Below are 13,641 nucleotides of genomic sequence, written 5' to 3'. Positions count from 1 at the left end.
TACTTAATTCCCTTTTTCTGCCTATTTGTGCAACACATTTATTCATTTAAGTTACATGCAGCCTTTGTTGCACGTAATCATCATATAATCAGTCTTACATAACCATGCAAAGGCTTTGGTGGAAGTTTTATTTTTTTACATTGGCACTGAACTTCATGCAGCATCCCCCTTCTCTGTTTATCTTGAGCCAAAAGAATACCACAAATACTCAAACTTTCAGTGACTGTCTTAGAAATAGCAGTGTTCTATTAGGGGAGCAGCACTTTTCTGAATCTTCTGACTTGTTCCTTTTAACACTACATGTTTTCCTGGGCTTTTGGGTTTTGCAAGTAATTGGGGAAAAATAAATATCTCCCATACACTACAGCAAGAGATAAAGTTTCCCACATGACAATTCATCAACACAACAATACAGAACATTGCTGATTATGGCTGAAATACTTCCCACCTCCTGTCTCTGGGCCAGGCTGTTCCTGACCTTTTTGTGGTTCTACAGATGTTGAGAGGAATTATGAAGCACTTCCTCTTTACTCCCCTGATGTAGCCCCCAAGAGGACCCAGCACAGCTGAAGTGCCTGGCTGGAATCCTTTCCAATGTTAGCAGGAGTTTCACTGACTTCAAATGAGCTTGTTTTCCATCACCATTGTTTCCTCTTCTCTTATAACAGTGTCAAAGTACCTTTTTACTTTGCTCTGCCTTTTGCCATACTAATCTCATATTGGTGTTTCCCTGGATGTGCTGTACTTTCCCACCCAGAACTTCCATCAAGGAGGATTTGGACGATTTTTAAATACTTATCAGAGTGTCCAAGTGCATGACAACACAGGGGTACAGCCTGCTGTGCAACAGGCTTTATACACATTGTAGGTGTGGTGCCTTAAGGATCATAGAATCATAGAATTTTTAAGGTTGGAAAAGACCTCTGAGATCATTGAGTCCAACCATTAATCCAGCTCTTCCAAGCCCACCAATAAATCATGTCTCTAAAGCGTCACATCTCCACATTTTTAAATACTTCCAGGGATGGTTATTCCACCATTTCCCTGGGCAGCCTGTTGCAGTGCTTGACCAATCTTTCAGCAAATAATTTTTTCCTAATATCCAATCTAAACCTCCCCTGGTGCAATTTCAGGCCATTTCCTCTTGCCCTGTCCCTTGTCACCTGGGAGAGAGACCAATCCCCACCTCACTAAGCCCTTCTTTCAGGGAGCTGTAGATGGAAGGTTCTCCCTGAGCCTCATGTATGCCCCATCAAAATACCCAGTAAGTCCCATGTGTTACAAAAGCGTCTCTATGTAAAACAACATAGGAATGCTGTTATCAGTCCATTTGGGACTGTACATTGATGATGATCTCAAAGTAGCATGCTGCTCTGTATCCAGCGCAGCAAGAAATCACTAAGGCTGATTGTGCCCTAAAGACACCTTTTCAGAAAGATAATTTAATTCCAGGCAGGTGCTTGGCTTGTGAAACTCAGCTAGCAGGCAAGGTTTTGCCTTTCCCGCACTGATTCACGAGGAGGATTTGAGTTCTGTCAACAGCAGATAGTGCCATCACTGTCGGTAGAATGAATAAACAAACAAACAAACAAACAAAAATATCGAGTGAAGTTTATTTATTGGGCTTCAGAGAATGTCTCTTAGGGACTTTAAAGCCCCCGGTCCCCTCCTCGGCAGCCGCACCCGCTCCCGCTGGCGCCCGGGGGAGGAGTGCTGGGCACGGGGGCGCAGTGCAGATCCCGGCATCCCAAAGCGGGTCTCTGCTCCTTCTGCAGCCCTCTCTGAGCAGCAGCCCGGGCTTTCGAGCAGGGGTTTTCCTTGAGACTTGACTTTCTCCCCCTTATCTTTCTCTTTTCCTCCTCCCTCCGAGCGGGACTGGCTAATTTTCTTGGAAGACAATCCGCTGACCCAGATGCAACGCTGTCAGAGTCGCAAAGGGGATAAAAGAACAAAAACAAACGCCGCACACAACGGCAACAACAATAAAAGCAGCGCCCCTCGCAGCTATCACCGCTTTATCACCTGCACATGCCTGGAAGAAGGCTCTTTCCTCCGCTAAGGGAAAAAAAATCAGCTTAGGAAAGCAAAGTTTGAACAGCGAATTCCTGTTATTTCAAACCGCCCCATGTGACAGGATATTTCCTTATCATTTGGAGCGCAGAGTTTTCCCCGGATCCACCGGGACGCGCTCTGCTCCCAGCCCGGGGCTCGGCCATGGCTCCGTCCCCGCTCCTGCTCCTGCTGCTCGGACTGCTGCCCCGGGCTGCTCCGCGGCTGGGTAAGTGCCCAGGGGCTGTGCCGAAAAGCGAGGGGTCACACGGAGCCGAGCCGCTCTGGGGCTGCGGGGGCGTGGGGAGGAGCCGCAGGCGCAGGTGAAACCCGCGAATATTTGAAGCCTCTCTGCGGCTGATGGAGGGATGGAGCCGGCCCCCCCTCGGGACCCCTTCCTCGCCCGCACCCAGAGGTGCCCGGCTGGCAGAGCTGCCAGGCTGGGCGGCCTTTTGGGTGCCCGTGGCGCTGGGGACGCCAAACAGGGCTGTCACCGGCGCTGCCTCAGTTTCCCCACCGCTCCCATCAGTCCCTGATTGATTTGACGCCTTCCCCAGCTTTCCCTCGCAGTCCTGCTCACTACAGAGGTTTGTGGAACTGCCCGGTACTGCGGCTGTGCCTGTCCTCCAGCCCTCTTGGACGGGCCCTGCTTTTGACAGGTGGCTTTAATGGGGGAATGTTAGGGTAGCTGAGGTGCTGGGATGGATGGAGGTGTGACAACAGGGGGGAGTTGTGTTGCTTGGTGATACCTGGAGTTTATACCCACTTACTCTGAGATTTGCCATGATTTCCAGCTCACAGCTACATTTCAGTGAAAGTTTTGCACTTGCACTTTCTGGAAACCTTTCAACATCCTTTGCTCTCTGGATTGAGATCTAGCAATGCAAATCTTTGTAACACTGCCTTGTAACCTTTCTTTGTGTAACCAGCAGCAATCAGTTTTGGCCATCTGGCAGACAAGAGCCTGTGTAGGGAAAACAGTCACCCTACCTGCGTCTGCCTCCTTGCTCTTTCCTCTTTTGCTTCTGTTTCTGGGTCTGTTATTCTGATGCTCTCCATTAGTGTTTTACACTGGTAGCACTTCACTGGCTGCTCAAATTACTTCCTTATTTATGCTCACATAATCTGTGATGGTTTGGAAATGCTGCAGAGTGTGAAGTCAGTTTGGCATTCTGGCATCTCTACCATGGAAATGATACTGTCCAGTGAGATTCTGCAGTACTTGGCATAATTCTTAAATGCAACTTGGGGCCAGAGATAGATGGCAAATAGTCACAGTGGGGTGAGTAAAGAAAAATGAAAGTCTGTGAGAAAAATTCTTTGGGACATTTGAGGGAAAAGATGCTTGATGTCCTTGAATGGCTGCTTGTGCACTGGTAGTGGTGAAGTTGTTTCCTAAGCCTGGCATGTTCTCATGCATTTTAAAGACCTTCCTTCCAGGAGCAAGTTTCAAAATACGACTTACTGTTAGAAATAGGTTTAATTCAAAGTACTAACATCATGGTACTCATGAGCACACTGTGGCGGACCCTAAACTGTTCCACCCACAGTTCATCTGTGGCGAAGAACAGCACCTGTTACAGAGCTCTATAACAAATGTTGCTGCAGAGCAGTGAAACACAGCTAATGGTGCAATGTGTGATTCTGCTCAGCCCATTTCCCAGATACAGCTCATCATGTTGGCAAGAGTCGTGTCAAGTGTTTACAGAGAGGACTTGGCAGGGCAGAGGAAGTGCTGCACAAATACCTGGTTTGTTTCTTCTAGACAATCTAATTACTCACACGGATACTTTCATATGGGAATCCCCTTTGGTGAGCAGGATGGCAGAATAAACAGAAATAAAGCTGCAAACTTGAGCAATACAGCACTAAGTTACGAGTCTGCTCAATGGCCATGGATTAGAGAGGAGCAACACTGGGGGAAAGGAAATCCTGCAATTACAGCCTCACCACAGTTGCTGCAGAATCCTGCTCCCTCTTGTTCTGTTCTGTTTTGGTGTCAGCTTATTTTCCATGCCTCCTTGGCTGAGCTGGCCTTTTAGCTGCTTTCATGAGCACTACTGCCTGCATTGGGAATATGCCCCTGTAAAAGCAGGTGGGTTGGGTTTACACACTTCTAATGATGTGTAAAGGCACCATTGGAATAGTAGAGAGCCTCAGTTTTGTGCCCCTCTCCATCCCCAATGGCCAGACTACTTTGTTCAGCTTTTAAACTTCATTTTTGAAGCCAAAACTCATGCTTGGATGCAATGATCCAGGCTTTTGACTTAGGGATACTTTTTTTCATGTGAAATAGCACCTTCTCTTTAACACCACAAGAACCAGAAAATAAGGACTGTTATTTTAGGCTACAGATACAATTTTAGCAGTTTGAAAAATCAGGTAGTGTTTTCTACACATATGAAATTGTTTGACATCTCTTTTATCCAGAAACTTTGAACAAGATTTCAGGAAAAGGAGAGTTGCAAGCACTGCATAAATCAGTTTACAATAACATTGTGCTAAATGCTAGTAGAAATGCAGAATAAAAAGAAGTTGTCACCAGGAGTGATAATTATACATTTCCTTGTATTGTCTGTGAGTAAAACAGTTTGGCAAAAGACAACAATTTCTGCCTCCAGTGCTCATCAGTTTTACATTATTTCCCAGTGAGTTGGAAGCCAAAGGACAAGAGAAGGAAGCTGAACTATAGATGAGATACGTCTAGGTCAGCTCTTTCTCTGAGAGAGAGGTTATTTGTTCCCAGATTGTTCTTCTGCAGAATGATCATTTCCACATTAGAGCCTCAGCAGAAAAGGGAAGACTTTCTGTGGTTAACCTGTTTTCCCCTTAACTATTTCTCCATTATAGAATTTGTTTAGTTTGGCAATCATACACTAAAATAAATAGTATTTAAATCAGCTTCCATCCCCAGAGTGACATAAATTAATATTTCTCCTTCCTATCTTATAGCCAGTCAAAATACAGCTTTAAAATGTTGTGCATCCTGTTACCTTATATGAAAGAGCATGATAAAGTAACTGTGCCAAAAGGTATCTCAGGTGGATCAGAGAGGAGAAATTTACAGTCTTTCAGCAAGACTGGCACAGAAATGTTACACTCATAGCACATCCACGTGCAAAAGATGCTAAAACTTTTCAAGTGGTTACAATTTTGAAACCAACCTTGAATACATGAAAATGCATGCTGTGAATCACTGTTTACTGAGAGGGAAAAATAACCTGGGCAGCTATGAAGAGCTTTGCATATTTTCATAAGTCATCAAGAGGCATAACTGGTGATGGTAAATCTCACTGCTGTTGGTATTCATTCATAATGGAGAGATGCAAGAAAGAAGTCACTGATGACTGAATTAAAAAATAAATATGTTCTACAAGAAGCTTGAGTATAAAGCTTAAAAACATATCCTTGTCCTCAGTTAATACCTTAAAGATTTTAGCAGGACTTTTGGGAGCAGAGCTGCCCACTGTGAGGAAATGGAGCCTGAAGAAATCAGTGACAGTTTTCATCCCCCCACGCCTGGGAGCCAGTGCTGCTGGAGAGTTCAGTGTCAGGATCTGCTCCCTAAAGTGTCCATGTACCCTCATTTCAGTAAATTCCCATGGGTGCAGCTTGGATTAACACCATGAGTGTGTTTTCTCTCTTCACTTTAACCCAAGCTTTAAACCTGCAGGAGACGCTAGGTCTACACCTCTGCTGCCTTGTGCTTTTGTGTGTAGATGCTTTCACTGGCACAAACCAGTTGAAATGTCCTCACTTTTGAGCTAGTTGCACCATACAGCCACTTCAACAGGTGTAAGTGTAGTCCACACCTTCTTTTGCTGAACATATAATGAGATTTGCACATCAAGAGGAGTGTCCAGATTCATATTTCATTTAGATAGCAGATAAGGTTATTTCAAACCAAATCATTCCAGTGTTTGGTTTTTTTTTACAGATACTAGCATCTTCTTAATATATAATGAAGATCACAAGCGCTGTGTACTGGCTCAAAGTTCTAATTCAGTGACTACTGCTCCTTGTGTTCAAGAAAATGAGGCACAAAAATTCAGGTGGGTCTCAGATCACCAGCTTATGAGCATAGCATTCAAATTGTGCTTGGGAGTGCCTTCGAAGAAAGACTGGGTTCCCGTCACCCTGTACCCTTGTGACAAGGCTAGTGAACTTCAGCGATGGGAATGCAGAAATGAGACTCTCTTTGCAATCCAAGGGGAAGATTTGTTCTTCAACTATGGAAACAAACAGGAAAGGAATATTATGCTGTTCAAGGGATCTGGTTTGTGGAGTAGGTGGAAGGTCTACGGAACCACAGACGATCTGTGTTCTCGAGGCTATGAAGGTAAAGTTCTGTAAATTAATTTCTGTATTTCAATCTCATTTTTATGTGTAGATAATTGAAATATTTTATATGTGTTGAAGAATTTCCTAATCTTATTAATGATGAGTGAGTGTGAATTCAGGTGAAATAAACAATACTTGAGTGGGTGTGCCTTTCGTTTTTTGAGTACTTCAGTTTGGTTTTTGTCAAATTTGTCAAAGTGCTGATAGATGATTAACCATGCATGGTAGTGATTCATTTGGAGAGAATAAAAAAAGTTTATTGTTAATCATAACGTGTATAACTATTGCACAGCAGTTGATGATAGCTTTTACTATTTACTGCATGTGTGCAGAAAGACATAGTGTAAGTGTTTAGTCTGTTGGTTATATTTTTTCCCCTTGGGGTGTAAATATTAACTGGCAGTAAGATAGTTAACTCCTGATATGTTAATTTACAGTGTATTGCAGATGTCTTCCTAGATGTTTGAAGGGAGTCTAAGAGTTGGTGCTGAAATGTCAAAGAAAACATATATTTTAAATAGTTAAATTCAAATAAGACATTTTAAATAGTTAAATTTGAAAAAGTTATGTATAACACATCTCTATGTATATTCATTCATCTATATATATAATATATCTCTATATATATAATATATATATATTATATATAATACATCTCTATATATATTCATTCGTATATATTCAGGATGAGTATCTGGAAATACATTTGACTTCCCATTTAGTATTCTCTGATAAACAGAAATGGTCACAGAGGGAGGTATGGGTGCAGTTTCTGTGGTTTACACTATGACTGATTACAGTACTAGTCCTTGGCCAGAAGCCAGAGCAGAAGAACCCTAGCAAAGCAAATTATGTGAATGAAGGCAGGGGGGAGATGTAATGATGGCCTGCTATTCCTTCCTCCTCTGTTTTCTAGCAGCTCTGTGAGACAGAGACCCTGGTATGCCACCTCTCCAAAAATCCTTGTCAGGTCCAGTTCCCCTGTGTGTCCTTCCATCAATGAATGTACATGACATGTGCACACACAGAAAGCTGCTTTAGTTACTCTCATAAAGTTCCATTGAGTCACGTTTCTGATAAAACAAAAAGTTTTTTTACATGCAAATATAAAATTTATTTGGGCATAATATATTGGAGTCCCCTCTATGGCATAAATCTTTCAAGTTTACGTGGACATGCTCTTCCAGGTCCAAAATCATCAGCAGTTGACTGGGTTATTGACAGAACACTCAACAGTCTTTTGCACTTTAAAAAATGGCATAAGTGTGTGTGTTTTGTACTTGTCTTAGCTGTCTTAGTCAGCTGTCTTAGCAACAAAAATTTGTCTCACTGTGAACGTGGGTATCAGCTTTGTCCTGAAGTAAAATTACCAATGTTCCAGTTCTAGTACAGTTGTATACTAAGCTAGCAAGCTTTCCTTGCTATAATATTTTAATAGGATCATAAAGACAAACTCCTATATATCTCATGCTTATTCATTTTTATGCATTTTTGAATTGTTGTGTCTCCTTAGATACCTACACAGTGAAAGGAAATGACAATGGAGCCCCTTGTGTGTTTCCTTTCAAGTTTGGTGGTAAATGGTACGCTGACTGCACAAATGCTGGCAGATCAGATGGCTGGTTCTGGTGTGGAACCACCTCGGACTATGATGTTGACAGAAAGTATGGATTTTGCCCAATGAAATGTAAGATTTTACATTCACAGTTCTGCTGTTCTCTTACTCAGCTGCCTGGAAATATGCCCATAACATGTGCCTTACAGTTTGAAATGTCTCTGTTTAGCCTGCTTTCCTTTTAAGAGCAACATAAATATCCAAATATAGGACCCAGCATAAAAAACATTGCTCAGTTATTTTTGGGTGAAAGTATTTTAATCGTATTCTGGAATCTCTGTGTACACCATTTACTTAAATAGAAAGTAAATTAGATGCTTACAGTAGCTTAAGTAGTATATATAAAAGGTCAAAAAGTAGAAATCTATGAAATGGAACTGAAAGCTAGAATACAGTTTAATTGAAAATTAAAATTACTTTGGAGAATGAGTTGCCTTTTAGACATAAAGGAGCTTTCATGGACTCTTTAGTACATCCCAGTGTTTCTCAAATCTGTGTACTGTATTTTATTTCAGTCTTTTAATTCAATTAGAAGTATTTGTATTTTAAATTCCCTGGTTTGCGTATACTTGGTGTATAAAATGCAGTATTATCAAAATGCAGAACTTGATTTAGAAATGTTGATCTTACTTTAAGTAAATGGGAGTAATTTATGCCTGCATGTATTTGAATTCTTTTAAATTTTAATGAATTTTCTCTGGACCTCTGTAAAATACGTACTAAACATTTAGACTGCAAGCTGCTTCTTCTGTCATGCTGAGAAGGGTAGCACTTTTCCCTCCTTTTTTCTTTATTATTGTGTTTTGCTGTAAAGCTCCAGCTGACTGCAAGCAGAGATAAGGAGAAAAATATGCCTTTCCTTTGATGTGAAGAAAACTGTTTGGGTTGATCTTAACTGATTTGATGACAAAATACTGGTGTCCTTTCCTGATTTCCATGAATGTTGCATTCAGTATTTCAGAAAATAAAAACTGCACTTTTTTTTCTTCAAGGCCAATATAATTTTCAGAACAATAAAAACATGCTGAGAATATCAATCCCATTAATAAAGCACATGCAAAGCTGACTTAAGAATACTCCCTGCTTAGTATTATTTGAGTACAACAAATAGGAGGCATCATTAAAATTTTGTTTAATTCTTTGGCATAATTCAAGGAAATCCATTCAGATGGCAGTGATTGTTTTTGGAAAAAGCTGCTTTACACTGACTGCCTGCATGTTTCCTTCCTGATTCTTCAGAACTAGCTATAAAATATTCAGTTTTGGGTCATATATTTTAGTGAGAGACAGGCCATAGTACCAAACGATTTAGTCATCCATATGAAAGAGAAATGAATGAGATATGAGAGTGTGATAAGTTAATAAACTTCAGCAACACCTTTAAAAATAGGGTGTTTAAGTTTGTGTGTGTTAAAGTTTATTTACTAAGAATAAAGTGTTGTTTCCTAAACTGTCTTCTTCAACAGACCAAGGGTGCAAACATGAAAATATGTGACGCAAACTCTTGCAGCTGCTCATACTGGGGCCAGGACCTTCAGGGAAATGTCTCTGGCTGACCCAGTCACTTCTCATTGTGACCAAAACCACCTCAGGTGTTCTCCAAAATGAAGAGGGCATGAGGCTGCACCTGTGACAATTATAATCAACAGAGGTGGAGAAATTTTATCAGTGGAGGTGCCATAATTGTGATCGTGACTGTTTATTTGGTGATTTAGAAAGAGATGCTGGGACAGTAACAGCAGAAGTTTAACCCCAACTAAAGGAACTGAGCAGGAATAGAGCAAACAATTTTTAGTAGGCTAGGAAAGTCTGCTTCTTTATAGGGTACACCATGTCTTTTTGAACTGTATGCTGTTCTTGAAAGAAGGTGTTGGGAAGAAAAGTTGCACAGTGTAAGACCATCAGGAGAGTGACTCAACGTGTACCTGTAGGTCTATTCCAGTGGGAAAAGTCCATTGAGGCCTCTCTTGATGGATGAAGGATTCAGAAACTCTTCTGAAGGGTTTTTTATGCATTAAGCAATGCATAAAAATGCAAGTGACTAGGACAGGAACAAAACCTGCAGAAAATAAATTCATGCTGAATTGATCTGTTTAGGGATAGAGTTCAGATTTTTATTAATTTTCTACTTATGTACTGAGAACAGGTGTGATTTAACATTAATTTAGCTTTTTGTTTTAATTTTAGGCACTAAAATATATTGTTCCAGAAAAATGTTTTATCTTGTTTCTCTGGGGGAACTAAGCTTTAAACAGTAGCCTACAGATTTTCCAAAATCCTGCTCTGCAATCCTGCCATTTGAACTCTCAAAACTCAGGCATCTTAAAAGCCAATTTTCCAAGACTTAGAAATGAGTTTGATTTTTATGAAAGGCCAAAATTCTACAAGAGAGCACCATATGGAAGTCAGCTATAAATTATGAGACAGGGGAACTGAGGTGGAAGGTTGGAAAAATGCCCAACACTTGTTTACCTGTTCTCTGTAATAATCACACAAGATTTATAAACCCCTTACTATCAAGTCAGAGCCAGTTTTTTTACTGAATTATAGATTTTACTACTTTTATAATATTAATTTCATCCTAGGCTTGTGCACAGGGATTTATGGTCTTTTAGAACATAGTGTAGCAAAGAAGTTTTTATTCTGATTGCCATAAAATATTTTGGACAGAAGTTGATTTGTGGATAATGATAATCACATGAAAGCTACCATTTTTAATGAAATGTCATTAATACAGTAGGTTATATTTAATTTATTTTAAAAATAAAGATAATGTGAAAAGAAGCACTTTATATTACCTATAGATTATCAGATTTAATACAGGAAAAAAGTGGAACTGGTAAGTGACCTCCTGGTATTTAACATGTATCATGCTTTGTTTTTTGTTTATTGTCCCATTTCCCTCTATTTACAGACTGAAGTATTCTGAGCACTCTGAATTTAGATAAGACCTCTTTCTCTCAGTTTTTCAGATTGCAACTTGAGAAGCTGATAAAGGCTTCAGGAATTCCGTTTTTTTTCCTTGTTGGCAGACATGCACTGATCTCTGCTGTGTTCTGCTTTAGTCATGCAACTTTATTCCCTTTATGTGATATTTAGCTCAGTGTTGGGACCTCACGTGGGTTCCATTTTTGGCAGATCGAGATCACACTGTTTTCTGTTGCTTGTTTGTGGAGAAACAATTGAGATGAGGCAGGAGAGACTGCAGCAGTGTAACTGCAGCAGTGTAAGGAGTGTGGGGCCTTCTGGGGCAGCTTCTTCTGTTGGGTGCTTTTGGGTGATGCTCTCACTGGCATTGCCTGAAAGTGCCAATTCAGGTATTCAAGGAGTTCAGTCAGGCTGTGGGGCAGAGGAGAAAATCATGCCATGTCAGACACATGCTTAAGGAATCAGGAATTGCAGGGGAATGTGAGATGGATGCTGATGATGTCAGCTTTGCATTCTGCACTTGGGTCTGATTACCACAATCACAGTAAGAAAAATCTATAGCCACTTTATATAATGACTCAAATTAGTAAAAAAATTGGAGTTTATCTCAGAAAAAAGGTCAGCTTGATACACGCCTTAGCTAGCATCAGCCTGAAAGATTTTAGTCTTTTCCCCCACATTCACAAATCAACTCTTTTAGCATGTTTTTATCCACCTAAACAGCAGATTCTTTTGTACCAGAGAAAGCAAGGACCTTGTTTCATACCCTATCTACTGTCCTGGATCCACTATTACATTAGAGAACCTCAGGATTCCTTTCAAACCATTTGTCTATAGCAGTGTTCGGGCATTTTTTGTCTTTTGCTATGCAATTTTTTTTGGGTATATTTTATCTGGCTCTGCCTTTATGATGAGTTACAGCATTTTTGTTTCTCCCTGTAGTTACTAGTAATGATTTGTGGAACACAGACCCTTTAACAAATGTCCAGTACCAGATAAACTCTGAGACAGCTCTGAAGTGGCATCAGGCAAGAAAAAGCTGTCAGCAGCAGAAGGCAGAGCTATTGAGCATCACAGAGTTGCATGAACAAACATACCTGACAGGTAGGTTGATATTATCCACTTTTTCCTTTAAAAAGTGTATTATTGCAACAGTGACACTAATATGGCATGTTCCATCTTGAAGATTATATTTGTTCAATTCTGGTAATTAGTAAATTGAAATAGTTATATTGAATGATTCATCTGGAAATATAGGACAAATAATATTTATTTAATCATTATTAAATATTGCCATGAACTAATAGTGGCATAAAAAATGACAACAATTAAGTAATGCAGGCAATAAAAAATGAATTTTAGAATGCAGAAAAATGCTAAGTAGTTTGTAAACTGAAGATGTAGATACCAAGATTGCATGCTTATTTCCTTCTTCTTGTAGTGTGTATTAGTCAGCAGTTTTGCCTATTTCACTAAAGCCATTGCATCTTCAGTATATCCTAATATATGAAAAGAAAAAGAAGTAATAAACAAAAGGACTCATAAATATTCTCTTTTAGTTTTAATCTCCACACTTCTCCTATGAGAAAAATCTTAAATTTTAAATTTTACTAGAATATATTTTCATTCTACATTGAGAAAATCCTCTTTATTACCTTCTCAGCCTGTGTACAAACATTAAATAATTCACTGATTCATCTATTAAATAGATTGGAAAATATTTTGAATATGGTACATCAGTTGAAATATAAAATATTGTATACCATAACCTATATGTTGTACTCTCTAAATTTGTAGAAGAAGAGGATTAGAGAATGGTTTGGATAGAAAGGTGAACATTTAAAGATCATCTAGTCCAATCTCTACCATGGTATGGGACAGCATGGATTCCACTAGGTTGCTAAAAGTCCCATGTAACCTGACCCTGAACACTCTCAATGATGAGAGTCACAATTTCTCAGGGCAACCTGTTCCATCAGCATTATAAAAATGTCTTCATTATATCCAATCTAAATCTGCCCTCTTTAACTTTTAAGCAATTACCCCTTGTCCTGCCACTACAAGCCCGGGTAAAAAGTCTTCCTCCAAATTTATAGAAGTCCTTTGCATTTATTGAAAAGCCATGATAAGGTCTCCCCAGAGCCTTCTCCTCTGCAGGCTGAACAACCCCAGCTCTCTCAGCCTTTCTTCACAGGAGGGATGTTTCAGCCCTCTGATGAATTTTCCTGCCTCTTCTGGACTTGCTCCATGCCTTTCTTGTACTGGGGACTCCACAGTTGAGCACAGCACTCCGAGTGGATCCCCAGAGAGGGGTGAGGGTCAGAATCCCTTCCCTTGCCCTGCTGCCCACGCCGCTTTGGAGGCTGGACATGTTTGGCTTTCTGGGCTGTGAGTGCACGTGGCCTGGTCGTGTCCAGCTTTTCATCCATGAAGTCCTTCTGTGCCATGCTGCTCTCAATCCATTCATCCCCTAGTCCATATTGATATTGTGAATTTCCATGGCCCAGGGACAGAACCTGGTGCTTGGCCTTGTTGAACTTCAATGGGCCCACTCCTCCAGCCTGTCAGAGGCCTCTGGCTGCCATTGCTTCCCTCCATGAGCCAAACACACCTCTCAGCTGGCTGTCATTGCCATGTCAAGCTTGCTGAGGGGACACCCAGTCCCATTGCTATGTGAGTGACGTAGATATTGATAATATTGGTCCCAA

The 13,641-nt window shown here is 40.5% G+C and overlaps 1 protein-coding gene across 1 annotated transcript in view; it reads left to right on the top strand.

Annotated features, from left to right (window-relative positions):
• Positions 1-1,766: 1,766 nt before the first annotated feature.
• The window catches only part of LOC102061532 (mannose receptor C-type 1), a 53,078-nt gene continuing 41,203 nt past the window's right edge, over positions 1,767-13,641 (top strand). The window contains exons 1-4 of the mRNA XM_005480297.4: positions 1,767-2,278; positions 5,987-6,388; positions 7,904-8,077; positions 11,876-12,037. Coding sequence (XP_005480354.2) covers positions 2,215-2,278; positions 5,987-6,388; positions 7,904-8,077; positions 11,876-12,037 — 802 coding nt within the window. The 5' untranslated portion in view covers positions 1,767-2,214. The remainder of the gene's footprint in view (positions 2,279-5,986; positions 6,389-7,903; positions 8,078-11,875; positions 12,038-13,641) is intronic.

This window comes from Zonotrichia albicollis, chromosome 1 (genome assembly GCF_047830755.1).
Source record: "Zonotrichia albicollis isolate bZonAlb1 chromosome 1, bZonAlb1.hap1, whole genome shotgun sequence".
In the NCBI taxonomy this organism is placed as follows: domain Eukaryota; kingdom Metazoa; phylum Chordata; class Aves; order Passeriformes; family Passerellidae; genus Zonotrichia; species Zonotrichia albicollis.
This window is presented reverse-complemented; position numbering and strand designations above follow the sequence as displayed.